General features: G+C 34.5%; 1 protein-coding gene across 8 annotated transcripts in view; it reads right to left on the bottom strand.

The window, feature by feature from the left end:
- METTL15 (methyltransferase 15, mitochondrial 12S rRNA N4-cytidine) overlaps positions 1–27,637 on the bottom strand; it is a 372,683-nt gene that overhangs the window by 159,486 nt on the left and 185,560 nt on the right. For 5 of the 8 annotated variants that reach the window (XM_082476635.1, XM_082476636.1, XM_082476634.1 and 2 more), the window contains one exon: positions 374–16,795. The exons of the other annotated variants lie outside the window; for them this stretch is intronic. In XM_082476635.1, the coding sequence (XP_082332761.1) occupies positions 16,350–16,795 (446 nt within the window). In that variant the 3' untranslated portion in view covers positions 374–16,349. Of the gene's footprint in view, positions 1–373; positions 16,796–27,637 lie in introns of those variants that run through there. 8 annotated transcript variants of the gene reach the window in all.

Genomic DNA, 27,637 nt, shown 5'->3' with positions numbered 1-27,637 from the left:
CCCAAATATTTTCGACTCAAGGTTGGTTGACTATACAGATACAGAACCCACAGATATGAAGGGCTGACTATAAATCCAGTTCTGCCTGGAAGAAGAAAACTTCATTCATTTATTCATTCCTTTGTGCTCTTATAGAATTTTAACCTCTATTATAGTATTTAGCCTGTTATCTTCTAACTTTTCAGAACTTACATAACTGTCTCAGTTTATACCATAATGTGGTTCTTCAAGAACAAGGGGCACACCATTTCTTTTCACTTTTACCCCCAGCACCTAGCAAACAGACACTCAATAGATGTTGCTGAGTCAAATAATAAATTAATGGTTGTCTGATTTCTACATATCTCAGAAAAAAAGATAAGTGAAACAAATACAGCTTTAAAGATTACAATTTAATGGAGAGCTAAATAAAAGGCAAGCGCCATGTAGTTTTAGTCAAATGACCAGATTTTACATTTGACCCTGTTCAATGTTCACAAATTGAACTAACCTGCAGAACGACTGCACACAGATTGCAGCTGTGATACACTTCTCCCAGGTCTAAACAGCACTGATTCATTCACCACAGTTCGTTTGCAAGTGAAGGAAACAAACTTTTAAGTTAGAGAAATATAAGCAGTCTTAGATCTGGGAGTCATCAGGAAATGTTTGGTGCTTTAAAGAACTGACTGAAAGTTAAACAGGTTAACGTGACATTTCAAAGGGATTTTGAAATTCAATAGCTTTCTCTAGCAGCTGATGTTTATTCTCTGGTTGTAAGGCAAATGTTGAATTTCTTCAAAGGAACAATGATAGATTCTAGAATAACTAGACAGGTTCAACATTCATGATAGTTGGTTTTTTCCCCTTCTCCCTAACCCCTCCCTACCCCATGAAAATCATATATGTATGTACATAACAGAAAATGGGAAAGTCATCTGGCTGGCTCTTAAACATGGTTTTCATCATCATCAAAGAGGTTTCTGTGTGAAAACTGTATAGATTCAGAAGAAGTAGGTATGGTGCCATTAAAAAGAGAAAAGCAAAATCATAAACAATATATGTAAATCCAAGAAGAGGACATATTCTTTTTTTCTTACCATATCAGCACTGTGCAGAAATGTAAGATGTTTACTATCGTTTGAGTGAAAGTTCCATGAGTTGAATAGTCCCCTTCAGTAGTAATTTTCTTTCATTTTTATTATTTACTTATTTGAAGTATAGTTGATCTACAGTATTATATTAGTTTCAGGTGTACAACATAGTGATTCAATATTTTTATAGATACTTCATTTAAAGTTATTAAAAATAATGGCTATATTTCCCTGTGCTGTAAAATATACCCTTGTTGCTTATCTATTTTATACATAGTAGTTTGTATCTCTTAACCCCATACCCCTATCCTGCCCCTCCCTCATTTCCTCTCCCTACTGATAATCACTAGTGTGTTCTCCATATTTGTGCATCTGTTTTGATATATACATATTTATTTTTAAGATTCCACATATTAGTGATAACATATAGTATTTGTCTTTATCTGATATTACACTAAGCATAGTATTCTCTAGGTCCAACCACACTTTTGCAAATGGCAGAATTTCATTCTTTTTCATGGTTGAGTAATATTCCATGTGTGATATATAGATATATATAGTAATATTCCATGTGTGAGATATATATATATATATACACACACACACACACACACACATATCTATATATCCACCTCACATCCTCTTTATCCATTCTTCTGTTGGTGGACACTTAGGTTGTGTCCATATCTTGGCTATTGTAAATAATGCTGCCATGAACATTGGGGTGCATATATTTTTTTGAATTATTGTTTTCATTTTTTCAGATATATACCAGCAGTGACATTGTTGGATCATATGGCAGTTTTACTTTTAGTTTTTTGAGAAAACTCCATACCGTTTTTCACAGTGGCTGCACCAATTTACATTTCCACTAACAGTGTATAAACCTTCCCCTTTTTTCACATCCTTGCCAACATTTGTTATTTGTGGTCTTTTTTATGATAGCCACTCTGACAGGTGTGAGGTGATATCTCATTCTGATTGTGATATGCATTTTTCTGATGATTAGTGATGTTGAGACGAAGCAATTTGAAAATGATAGAAAGAAATGGATTGGAAGAATTAATATTGTTAAAGTGTCCACAGTACCCAAAGCAATCTACAGATTTAATGCAATCTCTATCAAAATACCCATGACATTTTTCATAGAACTAGAACAAATAATCATAACATTTATATGGAACCACAAAAGACCCTGAATTACCAAAGCAATCTTGAGAAAAAGAACAAAGCTGGAGGTATCACACTCCCTAACTTCAGACTATACTACAAAGCTACAGTAATAAAAACAGCATGGTACTGGCACAAAAACTGAAACACACATCAATGAAACAGACCTCTTAAACCCATACCTTTGGTGAGTTCTGTTAATTTTACATTCTCAAGACTTATGTTTGCATTCTGTTCCATAGCAATAATTCCCATGGTTGTTTACTCTTAGTTCTGTATTTACATGCAGTCGAAGCTTATCCTAGTACATTTTATCAAACTTCTCCCTTAACTGATATTTTGTTTTGTATTTTGGTTTGCTGGATTCCATCAGTAACCCCTCCCCTCAAAAGCTCATGTGAGCCATATTCCCTGAGAATGTCCATTGCCTATGATTTTGGCTTCCAGTGGGTTTTAAGATGCTGTTCCTAGGAAGTTTTGGGGGTCCTTGAAACTGTAATTTGATGTCTTTCATCAGTTTGGGGACATTCTCAGCCATTCTCTATCCAAATGTGGCTTCTGTTCTATTTTATTTCTCTTTTCTCCTTTTGGGATTCTAATTGCACATGAATTACACTTCTCATTGTAACTCCAATGCCTCTTGTACTCTTTTTTTTTTTCTTTTTGTCTCCATGCTTTATTATGGATATTTCCTTCTGAAATAACTTTTAGCTCACTATTTATCTTTAGTTGTGTATAATCTGCTCATAAACCAGTCCACTGAGTTCATAAGCTTGGGTACTATATTTTTCAGTTCTATAATTTTTGTTTCATTCTTTATAGTTTCCAGTTTATTTTCCTTGAACATATTTATAGCATTTGTCTGAATACCTCCCTACCCTAGTGTGTTTTATTACCTGGATTTTTCTCTTTTAAAAATCATGCTTTGTCTCTTCATGACTGACTAATTTCTGATTTAGTGATGGACACTAAATATGAAATATTACTGAAATGATTTGTGTGTAAGAATTTGTTTTTCCCCAAAGAGTATTTAAAATTGCTTTTATGAGGCATTTAGGGACTCTAGCATCCAGGATCAATTTAATCCAATTCAAGGACTAAGATGATTTGAAACTGAACTTCAGTTCTTTCAAGGTCCAGTTGGCTTTGAGTTCACCTGTACTCCCTAAAGACTGTCATCAGAACTTCTGTTTAGTTTCTCAGCTGCCACTTCTGGAATTGGCAACTGGCAGCTACAAATGCTGGGCTAACCTTTTTGGGTTTCCTTCTTCTCCTGGATATTTTTCACTGCCTTATTAACCCTCTGGTGCTTTCAAAGAGAATTCTTATTAAAAAAATCTTTTCTAGGTTTTCTAGTTGTTCTGAGTGGGATGGTTGGTCCAAATTATTGTTTGCCATTACCAAAGCTGAAGTCCTGGTTATTAGTACACACCTTACTTTTTAAAAAAAATTTATTTATTTAATTTATTTATTTTTGGCTGTGTAGGGTCTTTGTTGCTGCACACAGACCTTCTCTAGTTGCGGCGAGCAGGGGTTACTCTTCATTGTGGTGCGCGGGCTTCTCATTGCGGTGGCTTCTCTTGCTGCAGAGCATGGGCTCTAGGTGCACGGGCTTCAGTAGTTGTGGCACACGCAGGCTCAGTAGTTGTGGCTCACAGGCTCTAGAGCACAGGCTCAGTAGTTGTGGTGCATGGGCTTAGTTGCTCAGCGGCATGTGGGACCTTCCCGGGTCAGGGCTTGAACCCGTGTCCCCTGCATTGCCAGGCGGATTCTTAACTACTGCATCACCAGGGAAGTCCGGGACACACCTTACTTAATTTGATGTCAATTTTAACTTCCAGGAAGACTCCAATCTCTGTTATTTCCACTGTCTGTTATCTTGGCAGGATACTCATCTCTCATCTACTCCATGGATGATCATGGAGTAATTTTCACAGTACTGCCTTCACTAAATGCACATCCCTAGGACTACCTATACCTTGTGAACAACTCACAGGAGACATGGTCTGGCTTTACGGGACAGAGAAAGAGGATTTAGTCAAGGAATCAGAGTTAGAGAGAAAAAGCTACAGGAGTGATTTTGGAGAATGCAATGTAGAACAGATTTTTTATGGAAGGATAGATTAACATTATCAAATGCTGAAGAGATCAAGAAAGTGAAGAGGGAGATTAGGATTCAGGGTCTGGTAATTAAGAGGTCACCATTAATACTTAAGAGAATAGTTTCTATAGAGAGTATACTGGAATTGGATAAGTGAAATATAGATGAAGAGTTGGAGGTAGTGGAGACTTTCTTTAGGAGGTCAAGATATGAAAGAAAGCAGAAGGATGGGGGGTATTTTGGTAAGGAAAACAGAGTCAAGGAGAGATTTTAGTCATTATGATTTGCTTTTAGCGTGGTTCACTTTTGAATATGTTTGTAGATTGAAGGAAAGATACCAGTGGAGAATGGATTAAAGACTCAAGAGGGCAAGAAAATTGACTGAACTAAGTCCTAGAGAAGACAGAAAGAAAAGGAGCCAGGATAAGCTCTCTGATGAGAAACATGAGTACAAAATGGAGATAAAGGAATAGATTTATAAATTCTGAGACAAAGGTAAGTGAGTGGGAATTACATAGATCCAGTTCTAATAATATACGTTTCAGTGGTGCTGTAAGAGAAGATCATCAGCTCATTCTAAGTGTGAACTGTCTATTTACCTTTCATGTTATTTTCCCCTTAACACCTGCAACATACACACTTTATTGGTCCTTTAGTCTCTCCGCATTGACTTTAGAGTGCAGAAATAGGAAACTTTTTAAATACTCCTTTAGAAATCTTCCATCTCATATATCATAAAATACTCATTTTCCCTCCTCAAAATGTATTTTGGAGAATCTTACTACAAGGACCACTTAGGTTGGACACTTACTGATATGGAAGTGTAGGACAAATAACATTCTCTGACCTAAATTAATGTCAAATAACTTGAGCAACTGGTTCTTTTCTTCCCAGTTTGTTTTCTTATAAATGGAAACTCCACAAGGGCAATGACTGTGTGTTTTATAGGTCTTGTCAAGGTATAGCAAACACTGGGGGTGTTAAATAAATAACAAATAGGAATAAAATTCCCAAATAATAAACCGACTATAAACCCAATCAACTACTGCTAGTGATGCAGAGGCTGCACTTAAAACTACCAGGAAAAAAGTACATACCTCCTTAACCATGGTGTCCAGAAATGTGAGTTACATTTTGGTAATTATGACTTTCAGTTAACTCATAAATATTTACTGAGTATTTTCTATTTGATTCATAGTAACCTGATGAGAAAGTACCAATACTGTCCTCATTTTGAAGTGAAATAAATGAGGATTCAGGATACTAAAGAGCTATTCAGCTAATATATTCAAACGTGGAATTCAAGCTCCTTTTTCTGACTCCAAAGCCAATGGTTTTATTTACAAGGCTATACAGCCTTCCGCTCAATTTAGCACTTATAAGAGTTGGATGATAACGCTTTTCCACGTGAAAGAATGAAGAATCATACCATTTGATTGTTTAACAATACAGATCCTCACCTTGTGCACGGCAGACAAATATTACTGGCCAAGCATAAAGATAGAGTTTAATGAACAGAAGCTATTACTCAAGAATCAGAAATGGAGCATGTCCTCTTGTTTGATTACAGCTTTGTATTCTAACATCTGGGCAGTGATATATTTAATAGGGCATATGCTAATGGCAGAAAATTTGTACTTAAATACCCTGTATTTAAGGTAAAGAATTGCCTAAGGAGATGTTACATTACCAAAAAGGCAAAATTCTACTTTGCATAACAGAGCATTACATTATATTCCTTTACTTTGATGTCGAACAATCTTGGTAAATTATGTGAGAAGAGAGTGAGGTGGCCAAAACCTCTGTGAAGAATTTTAAGGTCCATCTAAATGATAAGTATTATGAAATATCATCACTGAATCTTGCATTAATTAATTCTATTGAAGTTTTAATGCTTTTGAAAATTTAGGCTGTAACAAGACAAAAAAAATTTATATTTAAACTATCTCTTTGTATCCCTGCAGATCACGTTGTGTTACCAAATATTAGTTGGGAATAGTAGCTATAAACAGAAGAAATTTGAGAAAATAATATAAAAATAATTATGCTTGTTATACAATCTAGCTTCTTTAGAATATCATGCTGAGTTTTACAAACCATACTTTATTCAACATTGAACATATGGCATTGTGGTTCTGAGAAAAATTTATCTCTAATCAGGATTTCTGTCATTAAATTTATATTTGTCAAGAACCTCACAAAATTCCCTTCACATTTTAATACTTATCTCTTTCTATTATGGAATGTTGTTTAGACACAAAAAGTCTATCAGAATACTGCAGCACTCAAAAAGAATTCAATAGAAAAATAGATACATTAAAATAAAAATTACAGATTTTAACCAGAAGCAATTATTAGTTAATCCTTACCCATTACTAAGAATCTAACATGTAGGGCCTAGTTTGTGAGAGTAGATGCTAATATTGCATAATATTTCTTTTTCTAGAGTAAATGTGAAATATAAATGAATGTCATCTCCAATGGCATAAGAAATTCACATGTAAACAGAGAGAGGGAAAGGGAAGGAGTATAAAAAGAAGGAAAGAATTGAGAGAGGTGTTTTTGATTTCTTCCTAAATGGTCAGGCTTTAATCTATACTTATTGAATGAATATATCCAAGTATTTATCTTCTTTAACCAAATGAAAGTGCTGCTATAAATTTTGTATCTGTTGTACATTTTGAATTTTCCATTAAGAACTGTCTCATACTTTTTGAATCAGATTTCAAATGAAATTAAATTATTAAAAAAAATTCTACAGTATAAATTCATTACTATCTCTGCTTCTCATTTAAAAACAGAAATTAGAATAAAGAATTTTATAAACCTCTGAAGATATGTAATACTCTGCAAAGACTAAAGAAAATACGATTTTCAACTATTTGCAACTATTTGCAACTATTTGCAAGAGAATTTTAAGAGATTTTAGTTAATCTCAAAAACCTAGTTAGAGAGATTGGTTCAACACGGTGGAGTAGAAGGACGTGCTCTCACTCCCTCTTGCAAGAGCACCAGAATCACAACTAACTGCTGAACAATCATCGACAAGAAGACACTAGAACTCACCAAAAAAGATACCCCGCATCCAAAGACAAAGGAGAAGCCACAATGAGACGGTAGGAGGGGTGCAATCACAATAAAATCAAATCCCATAACTGCTGGGTGGGTAACTCACAAACTGGAGAACACTTATACCACAGAAGTCCACCCACTGGAGTTAAGGTTCTGAGCCCCAAGTCAGGCTTCCCAACCTGAGGGTTCGGCAACAGGAGGAGGAATTCCTAGAGAATCAGACTTTGAAGGCTAGTGGGATTTGATTGCAGGACGTCGACAGGACTGGGGGACACAGAGTCTCCACTTTGGAGGGCACACACAGTAATGTGCTCATCAGGACCCAGGAGAAGGAGCAGTGACCCCATAGGAGACTGAACCAGACCTACCTGCTAGTGTTGGAGGGTCTCCTGCAGAGGCTGGGGGTGGTTGTGTCTCACCGTGAGAACAAGGACACTGGCAGCAGAAGTTCTGGGAAGTACTCATTGGCATGAGACCTCCCAGAGTCTGCCATTAGCCCCACCAAAGAGCCCATGTAGGCTCCAGTGTTGGATTGCCTCAGGCCAAACAACCAACAGGGAGGGAACACAGCCCCATCCATCAGCAGACAAGTGGATGAAAGTTTTACTGAGTTCTGCCCACGATAGCAACAGCCAGCTCTACCCACCGCCAGTCTCCCCCATCAGGAAACTTGCACAAGCCTCTTAGATAGCCTTATCCAACAGAGGGCAGACAGCAGAAGCAAGAAGAAATACAAGCCTGCAGCCTGTGAAACAAAAACCACATTCACAGAAAGATAGACAAGATGAAAAGGCAGAGGGATATGTACCAGATGAAGGAAAGAGATAAAACCCAAGAAAAATAACTAAATGAAGTGGAGATAGGCAACCTTCCAGAAAAAGAATTAAGAATAATGATAGTAAAGATGATCCAGGACCTCGGAAAAAAGAATGGAAGCAAAGATCGAGAAGATGAAAGAAATGTTTAACAAAGACCTAGAAGAATTAAAGAACAAACAAACAGAGATGAACACTACAATAACTGAAATGAAAAATACACTAGAAGGAATAAATAGCAGACTAACTGAGGCAGAAGAACAGATAAGTGACCTGGAAGATAGAATGGTGGAATTCATTGCTGCAGAACAGAATAAAGAAAAAAGAATGAAAAGAAAGGAAGACAGCCTAAGAGACCTCTGGGACAACATTAAACACAAAAACATTTGCATTATAGGGGTCCCAGAAGGAGAAGAGAGAGAGAAAGGACCCAAGAAAATATTTGAAGAGATTACAGTTGAAAACTTCCCTAATATGGGAAAGGAAATAGCCACCCAAGTCCAGGAAGCGCAGAGAGTCCCATACAGGATAAACCAAAGGAGAAACACGCCAAGACACATAGTAATCAAATTGGCAAAAATCAAAGACAAAGAAAAATTATTGAAAGCATCAACGGAAAAACGATAAATAACATACAAAGGAACTCCCATAAGGTTAACAGCTGATTTCTCAGCAGAAACTCTACAAGCCAGAAGGGAGTGGCATGACATAATTAAAGTGATGAAAGGGAAGAACCTACAACCAAGATTACTCAACCCGGCAAGGATCTCAATCAGATTGGATGGAGAAATCAAAAGCTTTACAGACAAGCAAAAGCTAAGAGAATTCAGCACCACCAAACCAGCTCTACAACAAATGCTAAAGGAACTTCTCTAAGTGGGAAACACAAGAGGAGAAAAGGACCTACAAAAACAAACCCAAAACAGTTAAGAAATGGTAACAGGAACATACATATCGATAATTACCTTAAACGTGAATGGATTAAATGCTCCAACCAAAAGACAGGCTTGTTGAATGGATACAAAAACAAGACCCATTCATATGCTGTCTACAAGAGACCCACTTCACACCTAGGGGCACATACAGACTGAAAGTGAGGGGATGGAAAAAAGATATTCCATGCAAATGGAAATCAAAAGAAAGCTGGAGTAGCAATACTCATATCATATAAAATAGACTTTAAAATAAAGAATGTTACAAGAGACAAGGAGGGAAGCTACATAATGATCAAGGGATCAATTCAAAAAGAAGACGTAACAATTATAAATACATATGCACCCAACATAGGAGCACCTCAATACATAAGGCAAATGCTAACAACCATAAAAGGGGAAATCGACAGTAGCACAATAACAGTAGGGGACTTTAACACCCAACTATCACCAATGGACAGATCATCCAAAATGAAAATAAATAAGGAAACACAAGTTTTAAATGACACAATAGACCAGATAGACTTAACTGATATTTATAGAACGTTCCATCCAAAAACAGCAGATTACACTTTCTTCTCAAGTGCTCACAGAACATTCTCCAGGATAGATCACATCTTGGGTCACAAATCAAGCCTCAGTAAATTTAAGAAAATTGAAATCATATCAAGCATCTTTTCTGACCACAACACTATGAGATTGGAAATCAATTATAGGGAAAAAAATGTAACAAACACAAACACATGGAGGCTAAACAATACGTAACTAAATAATCAAGAGATCACTGAAGAAATCAAAAAGGAAATAAAAAAATACCTAGAGACAAATGACAATGAAAACAAGACCATCCAAAACCTACGGAACACAGAAAAAGTAGTTCTAAGACGGAAGTTTATAGCAATACAAGCCTATCTCAAGAAACAAGAAAAATCTCAAATAAACAATCTAGCCTTACACCTAAAGGAACTAGAGAAAGAAGAACAAAGAAAACCCAAAGTTAGCAAAAGGAAAGAAATCATAAAGATCAGAGCAGAAATAAATGAAATAGAAACAAAGAAAACAATAGCAAAGGTCAATAAAGCTAAAAGTTGGTTCTTTGAGAAGATAAACAAATTGATAAACCATTAGCCAGACTCATCAAGAAAAAGAGGGAGAGGACTCAAATCAATAAAATAGAAATGAAAAAGCAGAAGTTACAACAGACACTGCAGAAATACAAAGCATCCTAAGAAACTACTACAAGCAACTCTATGCCAATAAAATGGACAACCTGGAAGAAATGGACAAATTCTTAAAAGGTATAACCTTCCAAGACTGAACCAGGAAGAAATAGAAAATATGAACAGACCAATCACAAGTAATGAAATTGAAACTGTGATTAAAAATCTTCCAACAAACAAAAATACAGGACCAGATGGCTTCACAGGTGAATTCTATCAAACATTTAGAGAAGAGCTAACACCCATCCTTCTCAAACTCTTCCAAAAAATTGTGGAGGAAGGAACACTCCCAAACTCATTCTACAAGGCCATCATCACCCTGATACTAAAACCAGACAAAGATATTACAAAAAAAGAAAATTACAGACCGATATCACTGATGAATATAGATGCAAAAATCCTCAACAAAATACTAGCAAACAGATTCCAACAGCACATTAAAAGGATCATAAAGCATGATCAACTGGGATTTATCCCAGGGATGCAAGGATTCTTCAGTACATGCAAATCAATCAATGTGATACACCATACTAACACACTGAAGAATAAAAACCATACGATCATCTCAATAGATGCAGAAAAAGCTTTTGACAAAATTCAACACCCATTTATGATAAAAACTCTCCAGAAAGTAGGCATAGAAGGAACTTACCTCAACATAATAAAGGCCATATATGACAAGCCCACAGCAAACATCACTCTGAATGGTGAAAAACTGAAAGCATTTCCTCTACGATCAGGAACAAGACAAGGATGTCCACTCTCACCACTATTATTCAACATAGTTTTGGAAGCTCTAGCCACGGCAATCAGAGAAGAAAAAGAAATAAAAGGAATACAAATTGGAAAAGAAGAAGTAAAACTGTCACTGTTTGCAGATGACATGATACTATACATAGAGAATCCTAAAGATGCCACCAGAAAATACTAGAGCTAATCAATGAATTTGATAAAGTTGCAGGATACAAAATTAATGCACAGAAATCTCTTGCATTCCTATACACTAATGATGAAAAATCTGAAAGAGAAATTCAGGGAACACTCCCATTTACCATTGCAACCAAAAGAATAAAATACCGAGGAATAAACTCACCTAAGGAGACAAAAGACCTGTATGCAGAAAACTATAAGACACTGATGAAAGAAATTAAAGATGATATAAACAGATGGAGAGATGTACCATGTTCTTGGATTGGAAGAATCAATACTGTGAAAATGACTATACTACCCAAAGCAATCTACAGATTCAATGCAATCCCTATCAAATTACCAATGGCATTTTTTACAGAACTAGAACAAAAAATCTTAAAATTTGTATGGAGACACAAAAGACCCTGTATAGCCAAAGCAGTCTTGAGGGAAAAAAATGGAGCTGGAGAAATCAGACTCCCTGACTTCAGACTATACTACAAAGCTACAGTAATCAAGACAATATGGTACTGGCACAAAAACAGAAATATAGATCAATGGATCAGGATAGAAAGCCCAGAGATAAACCCACGCACCCATGGCCAACTAATCTATGACAAAGGAGGCAAGGATATACAATGGAGAAAAGACAGTCTCTTCAATAAGTGGTGCTGGGAAAACTGGACAGCTACATGTAAAAGAATGAAATTAGAACACTCCCTAACATCATACACAAAAATAAACTCAAAATGGATTAGAGACATAAATGTAAGACCGGACACTATAAAACTCTTAGAGAAAACATAGGCAGAACACCCTATGACGTAAATCACAGCAAGATCCTTTTTGCCCCACCCCCTAGAGAAATGGGAATAAAAACAGAAATAAACAAATGGGACCTCATGAAACTTAATACCTTTTGCAAAGCAAAGGAAAATACAAACAATACGAAAAGAGAACCCTCAGAATGGGAGAAAATATTTGCAAATGAATCAACGGAGAAAGGATTAATCTCCATAATTTATAAACAGCTCATGCAGCTCAATATTAAAAAAAACAAACAACCCAATCCAAAAATGGGCAGAAGACCTAAATAGACATTTCTCCAAAGAAGACATACAGATGGCCAAGAAGCACATGAAAAGCTGCTCAACATCACTAATTATTAGAGAAATGCATATCAAAACTACAATGAGGTATCACCTCACAGCAGTTAGAATGGGCATCATCAGAAAATCTACAAACAATAAATGCTGGAGAGGGTGTGGAGAAAAGGGACCCCCCTTGCACTGTTAGTGGGAATGTAATTTGATACAGCCACTATGGAGAACAGTATGGAGGTTCCTTAAAAAATTAAAAATAGAATTACCATATGACCCAGCAATCCCACTACTGGGCTTATACCCAGAGGAAACAATAATTCAAAAAGACACATGAACCCCAATGTTCATTGCAGCACTATTTACAATAGCCAGGGCATGGAAGCAACCTAAATTCCCATCGACAGATGAATGGATAAAGAAGATGTGGCAAATATATACAATGGAGTATTACTCAGCCATAAAAAGGAACGAAATTGGGTCATTTGTAGAGATGTGGATGGACCTAGAGACAGTCATACAGAGTAAGTCAGAAAGAGAAAAATAAATATCATATGTTAACACATATATGTGGAACCTAGGAAAATGTTACAGATGAACCGGTTTACAGGGCAGAAATTGACACACAGATGTAGAGGACAAACGTATGGACACCAAGGGGGGAAAGCGGCGGGGGGTGGGGGTGGTGGTATGATGAACTGGGAGATTGGGATTGACATATGTACACTAATATGTATAAAATGGATAACTAATAAGAACCTGCTGTATAAAAAAATAACATTCAAAAATTCAAAAAAATAACTTAGACATACTGTATTCTGTTATAAACTATTGGTTGTAACATAATAAATAGTTCAATATAAATGAATTTAAGCACAAACCATATATCACACATTACATGAAATAGAAAAAAAATAGATATCACATATTACATGAAACAGAAAAAAATATATAGATATGATATAGCCCCAAAATTACTCCCTAAAAATTATCCTAGAAATTTCAAAAGGCAGATTACATAACTAACATATAATTATCAAAACGAAACGAATATACAAAATAGGGATATCAATTAAAAATTGTGTGCAGTTATTAAATTTCATTTCTTAATAAGCAATGAACTAAAACCTGTTAAGAACTGATGTCCTACACAATGGGATGGATGTTATATTAAAATGATTGGTAGAGAGCAGTCGATACAAAGATTCTGAAATGTAAAACAACTGCTTGTATTATATAGTTTATATTTTATTGGAAAAGTAATGTACTTTTCCAATAAAATGTACTAAAATGTATTCATTTCAATAATCTGTTTTATTTTCTACATGTATTGTATGAATTTCCCTAAGCCATTCTCCAGAGTTAACAATTTGAAACTCATTCATGTATTTTATTATGCATCATACAACTAAGACTAAGAGGCAGGTAAGAATGATTGTGGCAAACAGCCTAATTACAGAAAAAAGCTAATATATTTTTACACTACAACATTTTGAAACCAATTTTGTGTTTATTGAAGCACGATTTTTTCTTCATGCATATTTTTCAAGATTTTTTTTTTTTTTTTTTGTCAGAGTATTAGTTCCTTAGGGCTGCCGTAATAAATTACCACAGATTGGCTGGCATAAAATAGCAGAAATTTATTCTGTCACTGTTCTGGAGGTTGGAAGTCTGAAACCAAGGTGTCAGCGGAGTTATTAGTTCCTACTAAAGTCTATGAGGGAGAATCTATTCCATGCTTCTCTCCTAGCTTCTTATGGTTGCCAGCAATTCTTGGTGTCCCTCGGCTTGTAGATGTATCACTTCAATCTCTGCCTCTACCTTCATGTGGCATTCTTCTTTGTGTCTCTCTCTTCTCCTCTTCTTATAATGACACAGACATATTGGATTAAGGGCCTGCCCTGCTCCAGTATGACCTCCTCTTAACTACTTACATCTGCAATAGCCATATTTCCACATAAGGTCACATTATGAGGTTTTGGAAAGGACATGAAGTTTGGAAGGATGCCATCCAACCCAGGGCAATTTCCATTTAACATTAATGAAAAGATTCCTGTATTATATAGCATCCAAAAATGATTGATGAAATAGGTGAATCATTGTTGAACATTAGATGCGATCTTTTATATTCTGATCAGATACTCAGACGAGCACTTACCTTTGGGAATCATTCTTATTCACAAATATGACGTACATACAAAGAAGAACTTTCAAAATTCTTCAGGGAGGACTGAGGAGATTAAGCTAGGTACTTTCATTTGTTTCTAATTTGAGCATACTGTTCCCTACAATATTTTCTAATTCTGATTTCACTGCAGAATTGTTCAGATCTGAATAAAGTCTGTAAATTACAAGTGGTGAACAAACTTGAGAACTAAAGTTAAATATTACAGAGGTAGACAAAGTAAGTCTGAGGTAAATTCAAGTATTTAATTCTTATCTTTTGCCCATATAGTTATGTTGATATTTTATTCATTGGATTCACCAACTTAGAGTTTGTAATCATAATTGAGAAGATGAATTTTTCCTGTATTTGAATAAATAGTTTACTGAGCAAATTAATAGTATAAATGTGACTTCAAGGGAAACTACTTAAGAAAACAATCATTTACATGCACCTTTAATGAACATGCCCATGTATCCTTTTACTAATTACCTCTTAGTCATCCTTCAAGTCACAAATCAAGCACCATGTTGTCAGACCTGGTTTCCTTCAGTAGATGAAACCCCTACTAGACGTACTTATGGTACCTTGTACTACTTCTTTATAGCCCTTACCGCTTTGCCAATTTTATACTAATCTTTATGATTATTTAACTACCATTGCTCTTCTCGGCTAGACTATAAACTCCACAGGACTGATACTATGGGCTATGTGTATTTTACTCGCCTTTGTTTCTTTGCCTAGTTCAGTATTTGCTGCATAACTGAATAAACTAGAAGTGCATATTTATGTATAAAAAGTTATATGAACACTGAATCAATTTCATTAATTTGTTAAAGAATCCTCTGCCACGTGAACTTCACCTGAATAAACATTTTACAATTACAGTTACTATTTGTAAATAAAATCATTACATTGATTTTAGTATCTGGAAGAGATAACATACTTTTCCATTTCAAATAGACTTTGAATATTTCATATAGCCCAATTTAAAATTGCAGGATTCAAATGATGAGAGATTTTTATTTATCAAAAGCATTCTGGGCTATTATTAAAATAAACACAATTGACTTTAAATATAAGTTTTGTGAAACATTCTCTGTGAGAGCTATTAGAGCAATTCTACATTTTTAGTTGCTAATATATGAAAACATGGCACATATCATACTGAAAAATCCCTTTAAAACAATGAACACTGTAATTTCAGTAATGAAATTTATCAGTACAATGCATTTTTAAAATAATACTTGAATATTTTAAATTTTCATAATACCTATATTTGAGAAAGCTATAGTAGTAATTAATTATTCCCAAGTAGGAAAATTAAAATTCATTTTATGATCATTATTAATTATTTGAGTTATAGACAGTCTGTTGCAAATCTGAATATCTAAATTCAGAATTTGGGCATGCAGATATAATTATAATCTCTCTTTTGACAGCTTGACTCTACATAGTTAAGTAAATACACATATTCTTCTCTTCTTCTTCTTCTTCTTTTTAAAAAAATTTCCTGGTTAGAGAAAGGACTGCATTTCAAAAGTCAAATATAATGCTAAGATAAACAATTTTTCCAGTTTTGAGACACTGCTGCATCTTGAATTGAGCTATCTGTGTCATGCTAATATTTCCTACATTTTCTTTTTGAGAAAAAAATGCTAAATACCCCTTATTTCCACACATATATAGTACATATCTCTATATATCCCACACTTTCTTATATTAGGCTGTTCAGGAATATTACACGAGAAACTGTGAGGAAGAACTTGAAGAATCAGATGATGATAACTTTCTCATAATTTGATAGCTGCTCTAAGCTTGGCTGAGCGTCCTCTGGGGTTATCTTGTACATCTTGATCTTCCGGAGTAAGCACCTTCTTATGCATCACTTTCCACATTAAAGGGGCCCTTCCTATAGAGACTCCTTCTGTGTTTTCATGATCTGAATCCAACTGTGATTTTTGTATCACCTTCTGTCTAGCACTTAGGTTAAACCTTTCTGTCATGCTTATCCCAAGCAGGAATCGTTTGATGATGCGATCCTCCAGTGAATGGAAGGAGAGGGCAACAAGGCGACCACCAGGTCTCAGAAACTTCTGAGCTGTCTTCAGTCTTGTGTAAAGTTCATTGAGCTCATTGTTCACAAATATGCGAACAGCTTGGAAAGTCTTGGTAGCGATATGGGTAGATCGTTGTAGCAAGTCTTTTCGTGCATAAGTAGCAGAGGGAGGAAATGCACCTACAAACAGATTTTGTAAAAACAGGAAAAGAGGACAAATAGGTAACATTAATATTTTCCACTGTAAACTTACTGGGTTGTGTTGTGTGTATATTTAAGGAACTAAGTTTCCTTAGAAAACTGTGTCATTTCATCCATACTTCTCCATTTTATTTCCGACCCTTCCATCAAAGTTTAAAACTATTCTGTCAGAAACATCTTTCAGAAATCTTAAGGGTAAATGGAGTCAAACAAGAGCAGAGAAAGAGAAAAGGGTGAACAAATATTTGAAGAAATAATAATGAAAAACTTCCTAACTTTGATGAAAAATATTAACTCTCAGCTACAAAAAATTCAATGGACCTCAAATAGAACAAACAAAGAAAACTGCACCTAGATGCATCATGATCAAACTACTACAAGCTGAAGATAGTAAGAAAAATCTTGAATACAACAAAGAAAAACAATATATTACATAGGAGAACAAAAATATGATTAACAGCTAATCTCTCATTAGGATAATGGAGCCTATCAGACACTGGAATAACATTCAGATTGTTAAGGAAAAAAAAACCTGTCTTCCAAGAAAGCTATTTTAAAACCATTCTTCAAAATTAAAGGTTCAAAGACATTTTCAAATAAATTTTAAAACGAGAAAATTCATTGCTAACAGCTCTAAATTTAAGAAATGCAAAACGAAATACTTCAGGCTGAAATAAAATAACATCAGGTGATAACTTGGATAGAGAGAGGGTAATGAAAATACGAGTGATATGATATGAAGAAAAGAAATAATTCTCTTAATTTCTTAAAAGACAGGACTGTCTTTCTGTCATTCTTAATTTCTTTAAAAGGCAAGACTCTAAGTAAAATTATAACATAATATTCTTGGTTTTATAATATAGATATAGATATGTATTGTATATGACAGCAACAGCACAAAGGATGAGAGTCTGTAAATGAAACTACACTAGTACAAGGTTCCTATATTTTACTGGAAGTTAACGTTGCATATTGTGGTCCCTAGAGCAATAACAAAAAATAATGCAAAGAAATAAAACTAATAAGTGAATACAGAATAAAAATAATCCACAAAATATTGTTTAACACAAAAGAAGGCAGAAGAACAGGAAAATAAAAATGAGACAAAGAGAAGACAAATAGCAAAATGTCAGACAATAAATCCAAATAGAAAAATAATCACATTAAATGTAAGGGTACTAAACACTCCAATAAAAACGCAGAGACTGACTGAAAACTAGCAAGACCTAATTATACATTGTCTACAGAAATGCACATTAAATATAAAAACACAAATAAAAGTAAGCAAGAGGCTGTGAAAAAGTATACCATGTAGAGATTAAGCATAAAAAAAACCAGAGAGACTATACTACCATTAGACAAAATAAACTTTTAAAAGGAAGAACTGCTAGACCCCAAAATAAACATTTACTATTGAGAAAAATGATCAAGACAGCAGGAAGATACAATTACAAATGCATATGCACCAAATAACATAGTTCCAAAAATTTACATGTCTCAGAAAAATGACCCACATTTATATAGGCAATTATGTTTTGACCAAAATGTCAAGTTAATTCAACGGAGAAAGAACAGATTTTCAATGAAAGTGATTATTTGTACAAAATGAAATGAACTTCAACCCTTACTCCACACCATACACAAAAATTAATTCAAAATGGATCATGGACCTAAGAGTAAACACTAAAACCATAAAATATATATCTGACAAACCTCTCTTATTCAGCACATATAAGGGAATCTCACAATTTAGTAACAGTTCACATTTAGTAATCTGTAGCTCCGGTAGTAAAGTACATTAAGACACATCTGATTAATCTTCTTAGGAAACTGGATCAGAGAAGGGGAGAAATAATATTTTACCTGTACCACAGAGCTGAGAACCCGGCAGCCTGACGTTAACCAAATCAGTGTTATAGGTTCACCCTTCCCTCTACAAAATCTACTTTGCTGAAAGGCTAGAAAACATTAGACATTAGGGAATTTATCTTCCAACAACTAGGTCTCTCAGAAACAAAATGCCAAAGTCAAAGCTGAGGAGGGAAGTCAACTTCTTTCCCTTTGCTATTCAATTTCTCCATTTTCCGGGAAAGAGTTTTGGTCACTGGGCAATGTATTTCAAAACATTCTAAGGATCTGAACAAACATGCAACTGTTCATGATTTAGAGCTTGGATTTAGAGAACGCTTCAAGAAGGTTGCATTCCTGAAGTCCTTACGTGATTCAAACCTTGCCTAGTTCAACGCTAATTTTTTCAAAGGAGAAATGTAATATAAAATACATTTTAATGTATATGGATTTTAATGTAAAATAGGAGGTAAACATTCATGGAGCATATGGATCAACAAATACTGTAGGATATTTTTGCTTTAAGGTTTAAAAAATTGTTTTTCTTATCATCTCTAATATTTTGTAGAAATTAAAATCATGGCTCAACATGGTAACTGCTTAGCTTTCTTTGCATTTTATCACATTTCAAAGATATATATTTGAGGATGTGTTTTTTAACGTAGCACCCTGAATTAGCCATGCCTGGATATGTGTTAACTAAATTGATGAAATGATAGAAAAGCAGAGAGCTTAATTAACAGTTCCCTGATATTATCTTTAAATGTTTTTGAAAGCTAATAAAAATAGGAAATGTTAAAATAACAAAGTAATGTCTGAAATCCCCACAGAAATTCTAATATAAACAACAGCATTGGTTCATTTGACATGACAAAGTATGGCAGGCATTTCTGTTTACCAGCTAAAATGGCACCTTCCTCTGCTATAATTATAGTTTATAATTCATTCAGCCAGCTAGTTATGAAACTATGAGATTCCTGACTGATTCTTTTAATTGAAGAAATCTGTTTTTATTTCAAAGTATTCACATAAAGTGAGACTTTATTAACATTTTATATTATGCAATGTCAAGTTTATATAATTCATGTTCACATTAAGTACATCCACACTATCTATGAATCTGGAGCTCACAAATTAACACCACTGTGACCAGATAAGCTTGTCTTTCTAAGGTCTAATTAGGCCTTGTCAATATCATATCATGGAGAAAGAAAATAAGAGCTTTTGTTTATATTTAGGAATGGATGATCCTGAAGATAATACGATAACTACATTCCATGAAGCTTTCCTTCTGGGGCTTTCTTACTTTTGTTTAGGGAATTCTAATATGGACTATGTCCGCTGGATTTCTTGGGAAGGATTTCTAGGTGTGGTCCTGTCAGCCTCCTCAAGTCCCATTTTTAGGGAGATGACAAGGGCCTGCAATGGGCAACGTGTTTCGTGCAGCTTTTTGGTGCTGCTCTGGGGATGAAAGGCACATATCCTCCCTTCCTTTATACTGGCACTTTTGTGTCTGTAATTTATGGGAAGAGAGGTTGACAATGCAGATTGTGTAAAATGAAATAAAGAAACAAAAGTATATAAAATAGCATATGGTAATGAAAATTAATGTAGTAAAAACAAAACATCAACAGGCATTGTTACAAACAGACAAGAATATAAGAAAAGACAATACTGCTATCAAGAATTAAGCAAGATTCTTTGTCTGAATTGGAAACTTTAAAGACAATGAGTAAATGTCCTGTGCCTCTGAGGTAGCAAAAAAGTGTTTCCTTGTGAAAGTCACTGGTCAGAGAGCAACTCTGCCACAGAGTTCTCTTAGGTATGCATAGACTAGGTAGGAACATTTGCCTACAGGTCATCAGGAAAAAAAGATTCAAAAACTATACCAGAACCAATGCCTACCTATGAGCTGGAATCTGATTTAGGCCATAGGAAGAAAAATATTAGTGATACATGCTCCCTGACTCTGAGGAGCGGGCTGTTTTGCAATCCTTCACTGCTTTCTCATCTCCCATATCCTGTTATCAGAAATAGAAACTGGTCTCTCTGTTTTTCCATTTCCTGAGCTTAATCACAAAGTCTTGTATGGCTAATTCATTTGATTAAGGCAGAGAGCAGGTAAGACAAAATATGGACTCAATCACAATTTGGGTCATTTGGTTTGGTACTGAGAGAAAATCTCCTTTTTCTGGTTTATAGTCCATCAACAGATTTACTTCACACCAGGCCAATGTATATTAGTTCTAAGTGGGAAGAGGTGTGCTTACTCTTCACATAGTACTTATCACACTACTGTGATTACTAGTTTGCTTGCCTGTCTTACTCGACTCTGATCTCCTTGTGAACAGGAACTATTTCATGTTAACTCATATCCCTCCTGCTTAATAGAGAAGCTTATGATTCTTAACCTTAACTGCACATCAGAGTCACCTGTGGAGCTTTTGAAAAAATAAAGATGCTTGGCTGAAGTCCAGACCTATTGAATCAGTTTCAGGGGTTTATTACACAGGAATCAGTACTTTTAAAAAGCTTTACAGAGGATTTTGACTTGCAGCCAAAATTTAAAACTACTGTAGTAAACACTCGGTAAATGTTTGTTAAAAAGATAATGAATAGATAATGAACAAAAAATATGTATAAATGAATAAAAATCCAGGGCCATAACTACAAAGTTTCATTCACATCATTGGATGGATATATGAAGAGTATAATATCCAGTTACATCAATAAGTGACTAAATGAAGAACATAATATTTTTAGTCAGAGAAAACATTATGAATAGAATTTTTAAATAATGTCATGAAACAAACCCCATCCTATATCCTACTTTTTGGCCATATATGATTGTGCGTACCAAATTATGATTTTAATGGGACAACTGAACTCTTAAATTTGCTAACAATATCATTGTCTCAATACAACTGTATGCATGTATTTAATGATACCTGATACTGACTGGGAATGTCCTTAATGAATCAATCATTTGCACATGCAGTGGAGCAACTGCAAATAATCTGAACCTTAGGCCATGCAAGCTTGAAAGTCTTTATTATCTGAAATGAGCAAATGTGCAAAGTGAACTTTATTTTTGCATATTCTTTTACAGAATAAAATAAGACATGAGAATGTATTGGTAAGATTTGGAAATTTACAGTAAAAAAATTCATCAAGATCTTCAGTGGTTTAAGTTCAAATTCCCCCCCAAAGATTAATGCATTAATTAATTAATTAATATTATAATTAATATTATAATTGAGATTAATTAATATTGTTGGGATTTTTAGGTTAACTATTTCACTTAACACCTTTGAAATCCTAAACGACAAGTTTTCTCAGTTCTTCAAAATAGCAGAACTGTTTTCCTCTTAACACCTTAAAATAGCAAAATTATGTCAGTAAAATTCCTACAAAAGGAAATTAAAAGCTAATATACATTCAATACCAAGTTAAGATGTTTTCAAGTTAAGTACACTTTTAAAAAAATGTGTATTTAAGAATAAATGAACATTAAACCCACTATGGGATAACAAGTTCTAATTTCAGTATAACCTTAAGACATTAATTGGCACTTACCTCTCTCACAGTAATGCTGGGAAAATTCATAACATAAGAGATCGACCCTAGCTATTCAAGAAAAGTTTTGAAGTGTTCTGCCTCACTAGAGGCACTCCATTCTCACATTCCAGATCAGGCTCGTTTGCAGTGGTATTTTACAATGCCTGACAGTTTCATATCCTTATTCTTTTCTTCCTCTCATATCAGCAAATTCTGGCGACTCTTTATCTGGAATGCATGCAGAACCCTACCACTTCACACCAGTTCCACTGCTCTCACCCTACTCCAAGCCATCATCATCTTTTCCACACAGTCATCAGACAGGTCTTTTGTGTACAAAAACTGGATGTCATTCCACGGTTCAAAACCTCTAGTATCTTCCTATCACATGAAATAGGAACTGAAGTTCTTCTTACCTTGGCCAAATGTCCCTATGCTATATACAATTTCTGCTTCTCACCACCCCCATTTCTCCGAACTCATCTCCTGATCTCAAGCTCTGTAATCTTAACTAATTCATGGCGTGTTCATCCTGGGTCCTTTGACCTGTACCAAGAATATCTATCTGCCTATATATACCTGGATGGGTTACTCCTTACTTCACTCAGGTCTCTTCTCAAACACTGCAGAATTAGAAAAGAAAAATAGCACCCTGTCACTGGAGTCCCCTTACATGGTTTTATGACTTTTTTTTCATAATACCTTATCAGGGATAATATTTATTTGTTTACCATCTGTCTTCCTCCACTAGAATATACACTCAGTGAAAACAGAGACTTTGTTAACTGCTATAAATCTTTTACAGCAAGAAGAGTTAGTAAATTGAAAGAATGATTGTATTTGTAATTTAAAGTTATAAACATAGTCATTGTTAAAAAAACAAAAACAAAAGCAAAAAGATATATTATCTGTAGTATATGCAGTAAAATGTTAATGCCACTACTCCTTAAATTCCACCCTAAGAGGCAATCAAGAGGTATACTTTCTAACTTTTTTCTTAATAGATATATATGACACTTGTATATAAATGTATGTACATGCATACATATATATATTTGTAAAAAGGGAATGATCTGTACAATATCTGCAACTTGTTTAATTACCTTACTTTTAAAAATAATTTCAGTTGTATAGACACATTATAGTCCATTTTGTTTGTTCATTTAACAAATGTTTATACTGTCAAGAACAGTACCAGCTAACTGGGAATGGTAATTAAGGTAGAGGCAGTCTCTACTTTGGTGGAGCTCATATTGCCACCACAGCAAGAATATTTGGGATGTTTTCTATTTTTACTATCACAAAAAAATGCTGCAGTAAACATGTGAACTGCACATTTTAAAAAATTCTACGTGGCAGAAAACCTCTACAAAGTAAAAAGTCACAATCTGGGAAAAATACTTTAACTGTACGTGAACTTGTGATAGTATGCCTGTAGAATTAGTGTTAGGTCAAAGGCTGTTTATGCCCATTTAAATTTGAATCAATGCTTCTAAATTTACTGTCTAAATAGATTGTACCAGTTTACTTCCACCAATAGTATTTGACAGAGTCCACCTCCCCACGTACTCAACTAGTACTGGAAACTATTACTTTTTGTAACTTAGACTACTCTAATAGTAGGCAAATGATAGCTTATAGTTGTTTTAATTTGCATTTCTTTGGCAATTAGTGGAAGTGGGCATCCTCTCAAATCTAATGACCATTTGATTTTAGCTATGAATTGCTTGAACAACCCCTTAATGTGTTGTTGCGTTTTTCTTTATTGATTTGGCAGAACTATTTATAAAATAAAGATATAAAGCATTTTCCTCTCATATATAGTTACAAATATTTTTCCTGCATTGTGACTTTTTACTTTGTAGATTTTTTTCTACTATATAAAAATTTAGAATTTTCTGCTATATAGAAATTTTTCATGTCTTTTAGATTTTGTCAAGTTTAGGAAGGCTTTCCTCACTCCAAGATTATAGATAGAACCAACTCTATGTTTTTCTGGTATATTTCTGGTTTTATTTCTTACATTTAAATATTTGATCCACGAGAAGTTTAATTTTTAGTATAGTATGAAGTAGGGATCTAACTTTATTTTTTAAAAACCACATAGCTAATTGCCCTATTTATGAAATAGTATGTTATTTCCCTACTCATTTGAAGTACTGCTTTGATCATATACTACATTTTAGATACAAATCTGCTTCTGGATTCTCAATTGTGTTGCACTGACGTATTTCTCTATTTTTCTGCTAATACCAGGTTATTACTGCTTTAAAAAATTTTCCAGTACGTTTTGCTATCAGGTGGAGTAAGTCCCCCTTTCCCATGCCATTATCTTTCTTTTTAAAATTTTTTTGGGTATTTTTATTCACTTATTATTCCAAATTAAATTTAGAAATAATAAAGTATATAATGATAAACATTTTGATTGGAATTACAGTAAATTTCTAAACTGATCTGGAAAAATTTACATTATCATATCAAACAATCCATCCAAGAAACAGTATTTCCATTAATATTTTACATGTCCTTCATTAAAGTTGAATAGTTGTCTTCACTTAAGTCATGGTCAGGCTATTTGTAAGTACTGTGTTTATACATACACATTTTAACCATCCCTATGGAAAAGCATAAGAAATGATAATATTATATTAAGATGACATGATGTAACAGAAATAGGGCTAAACTTTAGAAAGGAGACACTAGGCTCAGTATAAGATTTTTACATTTTTATGGCTGTTTGATGTGGGGCAATAGCACAACTTCTGAGTTTGTTTCCCCACTAGAAGATGAGGTGATAACACTTCTCACAGGATTATTCTGAAAATCAAATAAAGAAAATATTCAGGAGCACCTAGTGCACACTTGGCATAAAGTAGTCACTTTATGAATGTTATTCACACATTTATTTATTATTCTCAGTTGTAAAATGGAATAAGTGATGAGGGGATTTGATAGGTTAATTTGAGGTTCTGCCAAACTAATTTTACTTTCATCCTGAACTAATAGCACAGTAGGTAGGATAGAGGGCTGCTGAAAACCCCTGAAGCATCTGAGTAATGCTTATTGGATTTAGGCATCAGACTAAAACACCTCAGTATCCAGAATGAAGTTAAAATGTTCCTTATGTACAAATTAATGGCGTACTTCTAAGTTTACTAAGCAGTATTTAGGCCTTAAAAGTATGAAGACTTAGCATGGCATAGGAATGAGAAATCATTAAAAGAATTTTTTTCCAGTTTGACCTTGACTTATAATAACTGATGCTAAGAATTAAAACCCTAATTTCATTAACCTAAACCTTCCAGATTGCACTCACCTGTCCAGGAGATTATCTTCCATAATTACACTCCTAGATTCCTCTTGCCACCTAACTATACAACTTGTATTATGGCATTCTAAGCACATAATATTCTTTCTCTGTTCTTTTTTTATTTCTTTGCTTTAGTTCTCATGGAACATTTTTCTGCACAGGTTATCTGCTTTCTTAGGCACAGTTCCACAAGGATAAAATATATTTGGAGTCATTTTAAACCAGGCCCATTGTTTTCACAGCTCCAAAAAACCCAGTAATTACATCCTGAATGATGTATATCAGTAATTACAGCATCATTCACTTAGCCAATATTTATTATGTACAATGTAGTAAACACTGGGGATTAAAATGTTTATGAAGACATAGTCCTTGTCCTCAAGAAATTCAAACCCAAAGAAGAAAAGATAAATAAATAAATATTGGGAAGAGGGTTATAAAGGATTGTACATACTATTAAGGGAAGGAGGAGGAGGAGGAGGGGGAGGGGGAGTGGAGAGGGAGGGGGAAGGGATCTTTGGCCCTCATATAGACAGCATTTTCCAAACTACTGTTCTACAGAACAGTGATCTTGTAAACTATAGCACTTGCACCCCCAACCAAACACCAATGTGTCTGTTGTAAGTCTGAGAAACACAGCATGCTATACTCCTCTTTTGGAGACTCACAGTACCCATTAGCATGGTAAAGCTCTGAAGGCAACCGTTTAACTTTGTTTACCTAGCATGTCCAAACTTTTTGAAACAGAACTTTTGATTTTTAATAACAACTATTTATTCCATAGAACTCGTTTGCTGGGTAACACACTTTGGAAAATATTGAAAATAGGTTTTGTGTTAATCACTTTACAAATATCTTAATTACATCGTTAAATCCCTATAATAATCCTGAGAGGTAAGAAGTAAATATCCTTATTTCCATTTAAAGGTCAAAAACAAAGGTGTAAAATGTATCTTCTCAAGTTCACAGGAATCAAATGGGAACTCAGATTCTTTTAACATGAAGTGTACCCTAACATCCCCTTTTTTGAAATACTGAGTGAGCCTAACTTCCCCAGAAGAAAGGCATAACATTTCTGGCGAGTTCTCTGAGAAACACATTCAGGGAAGCCCAGATCAGCATTAGTTCATCTAAACAGAAAAAAACAAAAACCCAAAAAACCCTTATATTATTATATAGGTTTGTAATTTTAAAAATTTCCTTAGTATGTTCTTGAGTTTTTAAGTGTGCCCAAAACAAGGCAACAATTTTAAGATTGTATGTTCACTAAACTATCTCATCTCCTTTTTCCTGATTAGAATTTAAGGAAGTTAAGATGAAATCACATGGTTTAGAGTGATTTCCAGAAGCTCTGATTCCATGTCTGGTGTTTATACAACAATCTCATTTTCTGGGAGAAAATGAGTGTGGAATCTTTACTCTAAGCCTGAATAGCCTTTTACTGAGAGATGTTGTAATGGAACCCAAATCACTTTGCATCAAGTTGCAAGAGTTTGGCTTTCTTTCCACATTTCCCTTGGGGAGATGTGCATTGTCAAGCCTAAAGACTGCGCATGTGGTGAAGGCAGCAACTGCCCTGATCTCTTACCCTGGGAACAGTAATGAATACCTTCGGCTTTTGTCCTTTTCGTTCCATTGAAAATAATATATTGTTAGCTCAGGTTATTAGACTGTGCATTTGTCTCTTTTTCATCAGCTTTCTTGATAGTGGGTTTAAAAAAGAAACAGTTGCTACTGCTGCCATTATAAAAAGACTTTTGGGCAGGTACTGATTACATGTTTTTGATTAGGAATCTAGACTCATCCAATGCAGTACATACTGGGCTTTTCCTGACTCACTTGCTAGGAAGGGAGCCCTTTACAGTTTTTTTATGTTCTAAAAATGAATACTTAATATTCTCCAGCTAAGCAAAATGAGGGGACAAGCTTGTGTACAATTAGGAATTAAGGGCTCAGATGGCTAAAATCTTGGGAAATTAAACCCAGATCCTTTTATTTTTTTTCTTTAAAGCTTCTTGAAAAATGTTGAAAGAAGACTGAAAGATTTTTCCATACATTTGTTATTATGCATTTCTTGTAAATACACAATTTTATCAATGACAGGG

The sequence above is a fragment of the Balaenoptera physalus genome, assembly GCF_965194825.1.
Source record: "Balaenoptera physalus genome assembly, chromosome: 10".
Lineage (NCBI taxonomy): Eukaryota > Metazoa > Chordata > Mammalia > Artiodactyla > Balaenopteridae > Balaenoptera > Balaenoptera physalus.
This window is presented reverse-complemented; position numbering and strand designations above follow the sequence as displayed.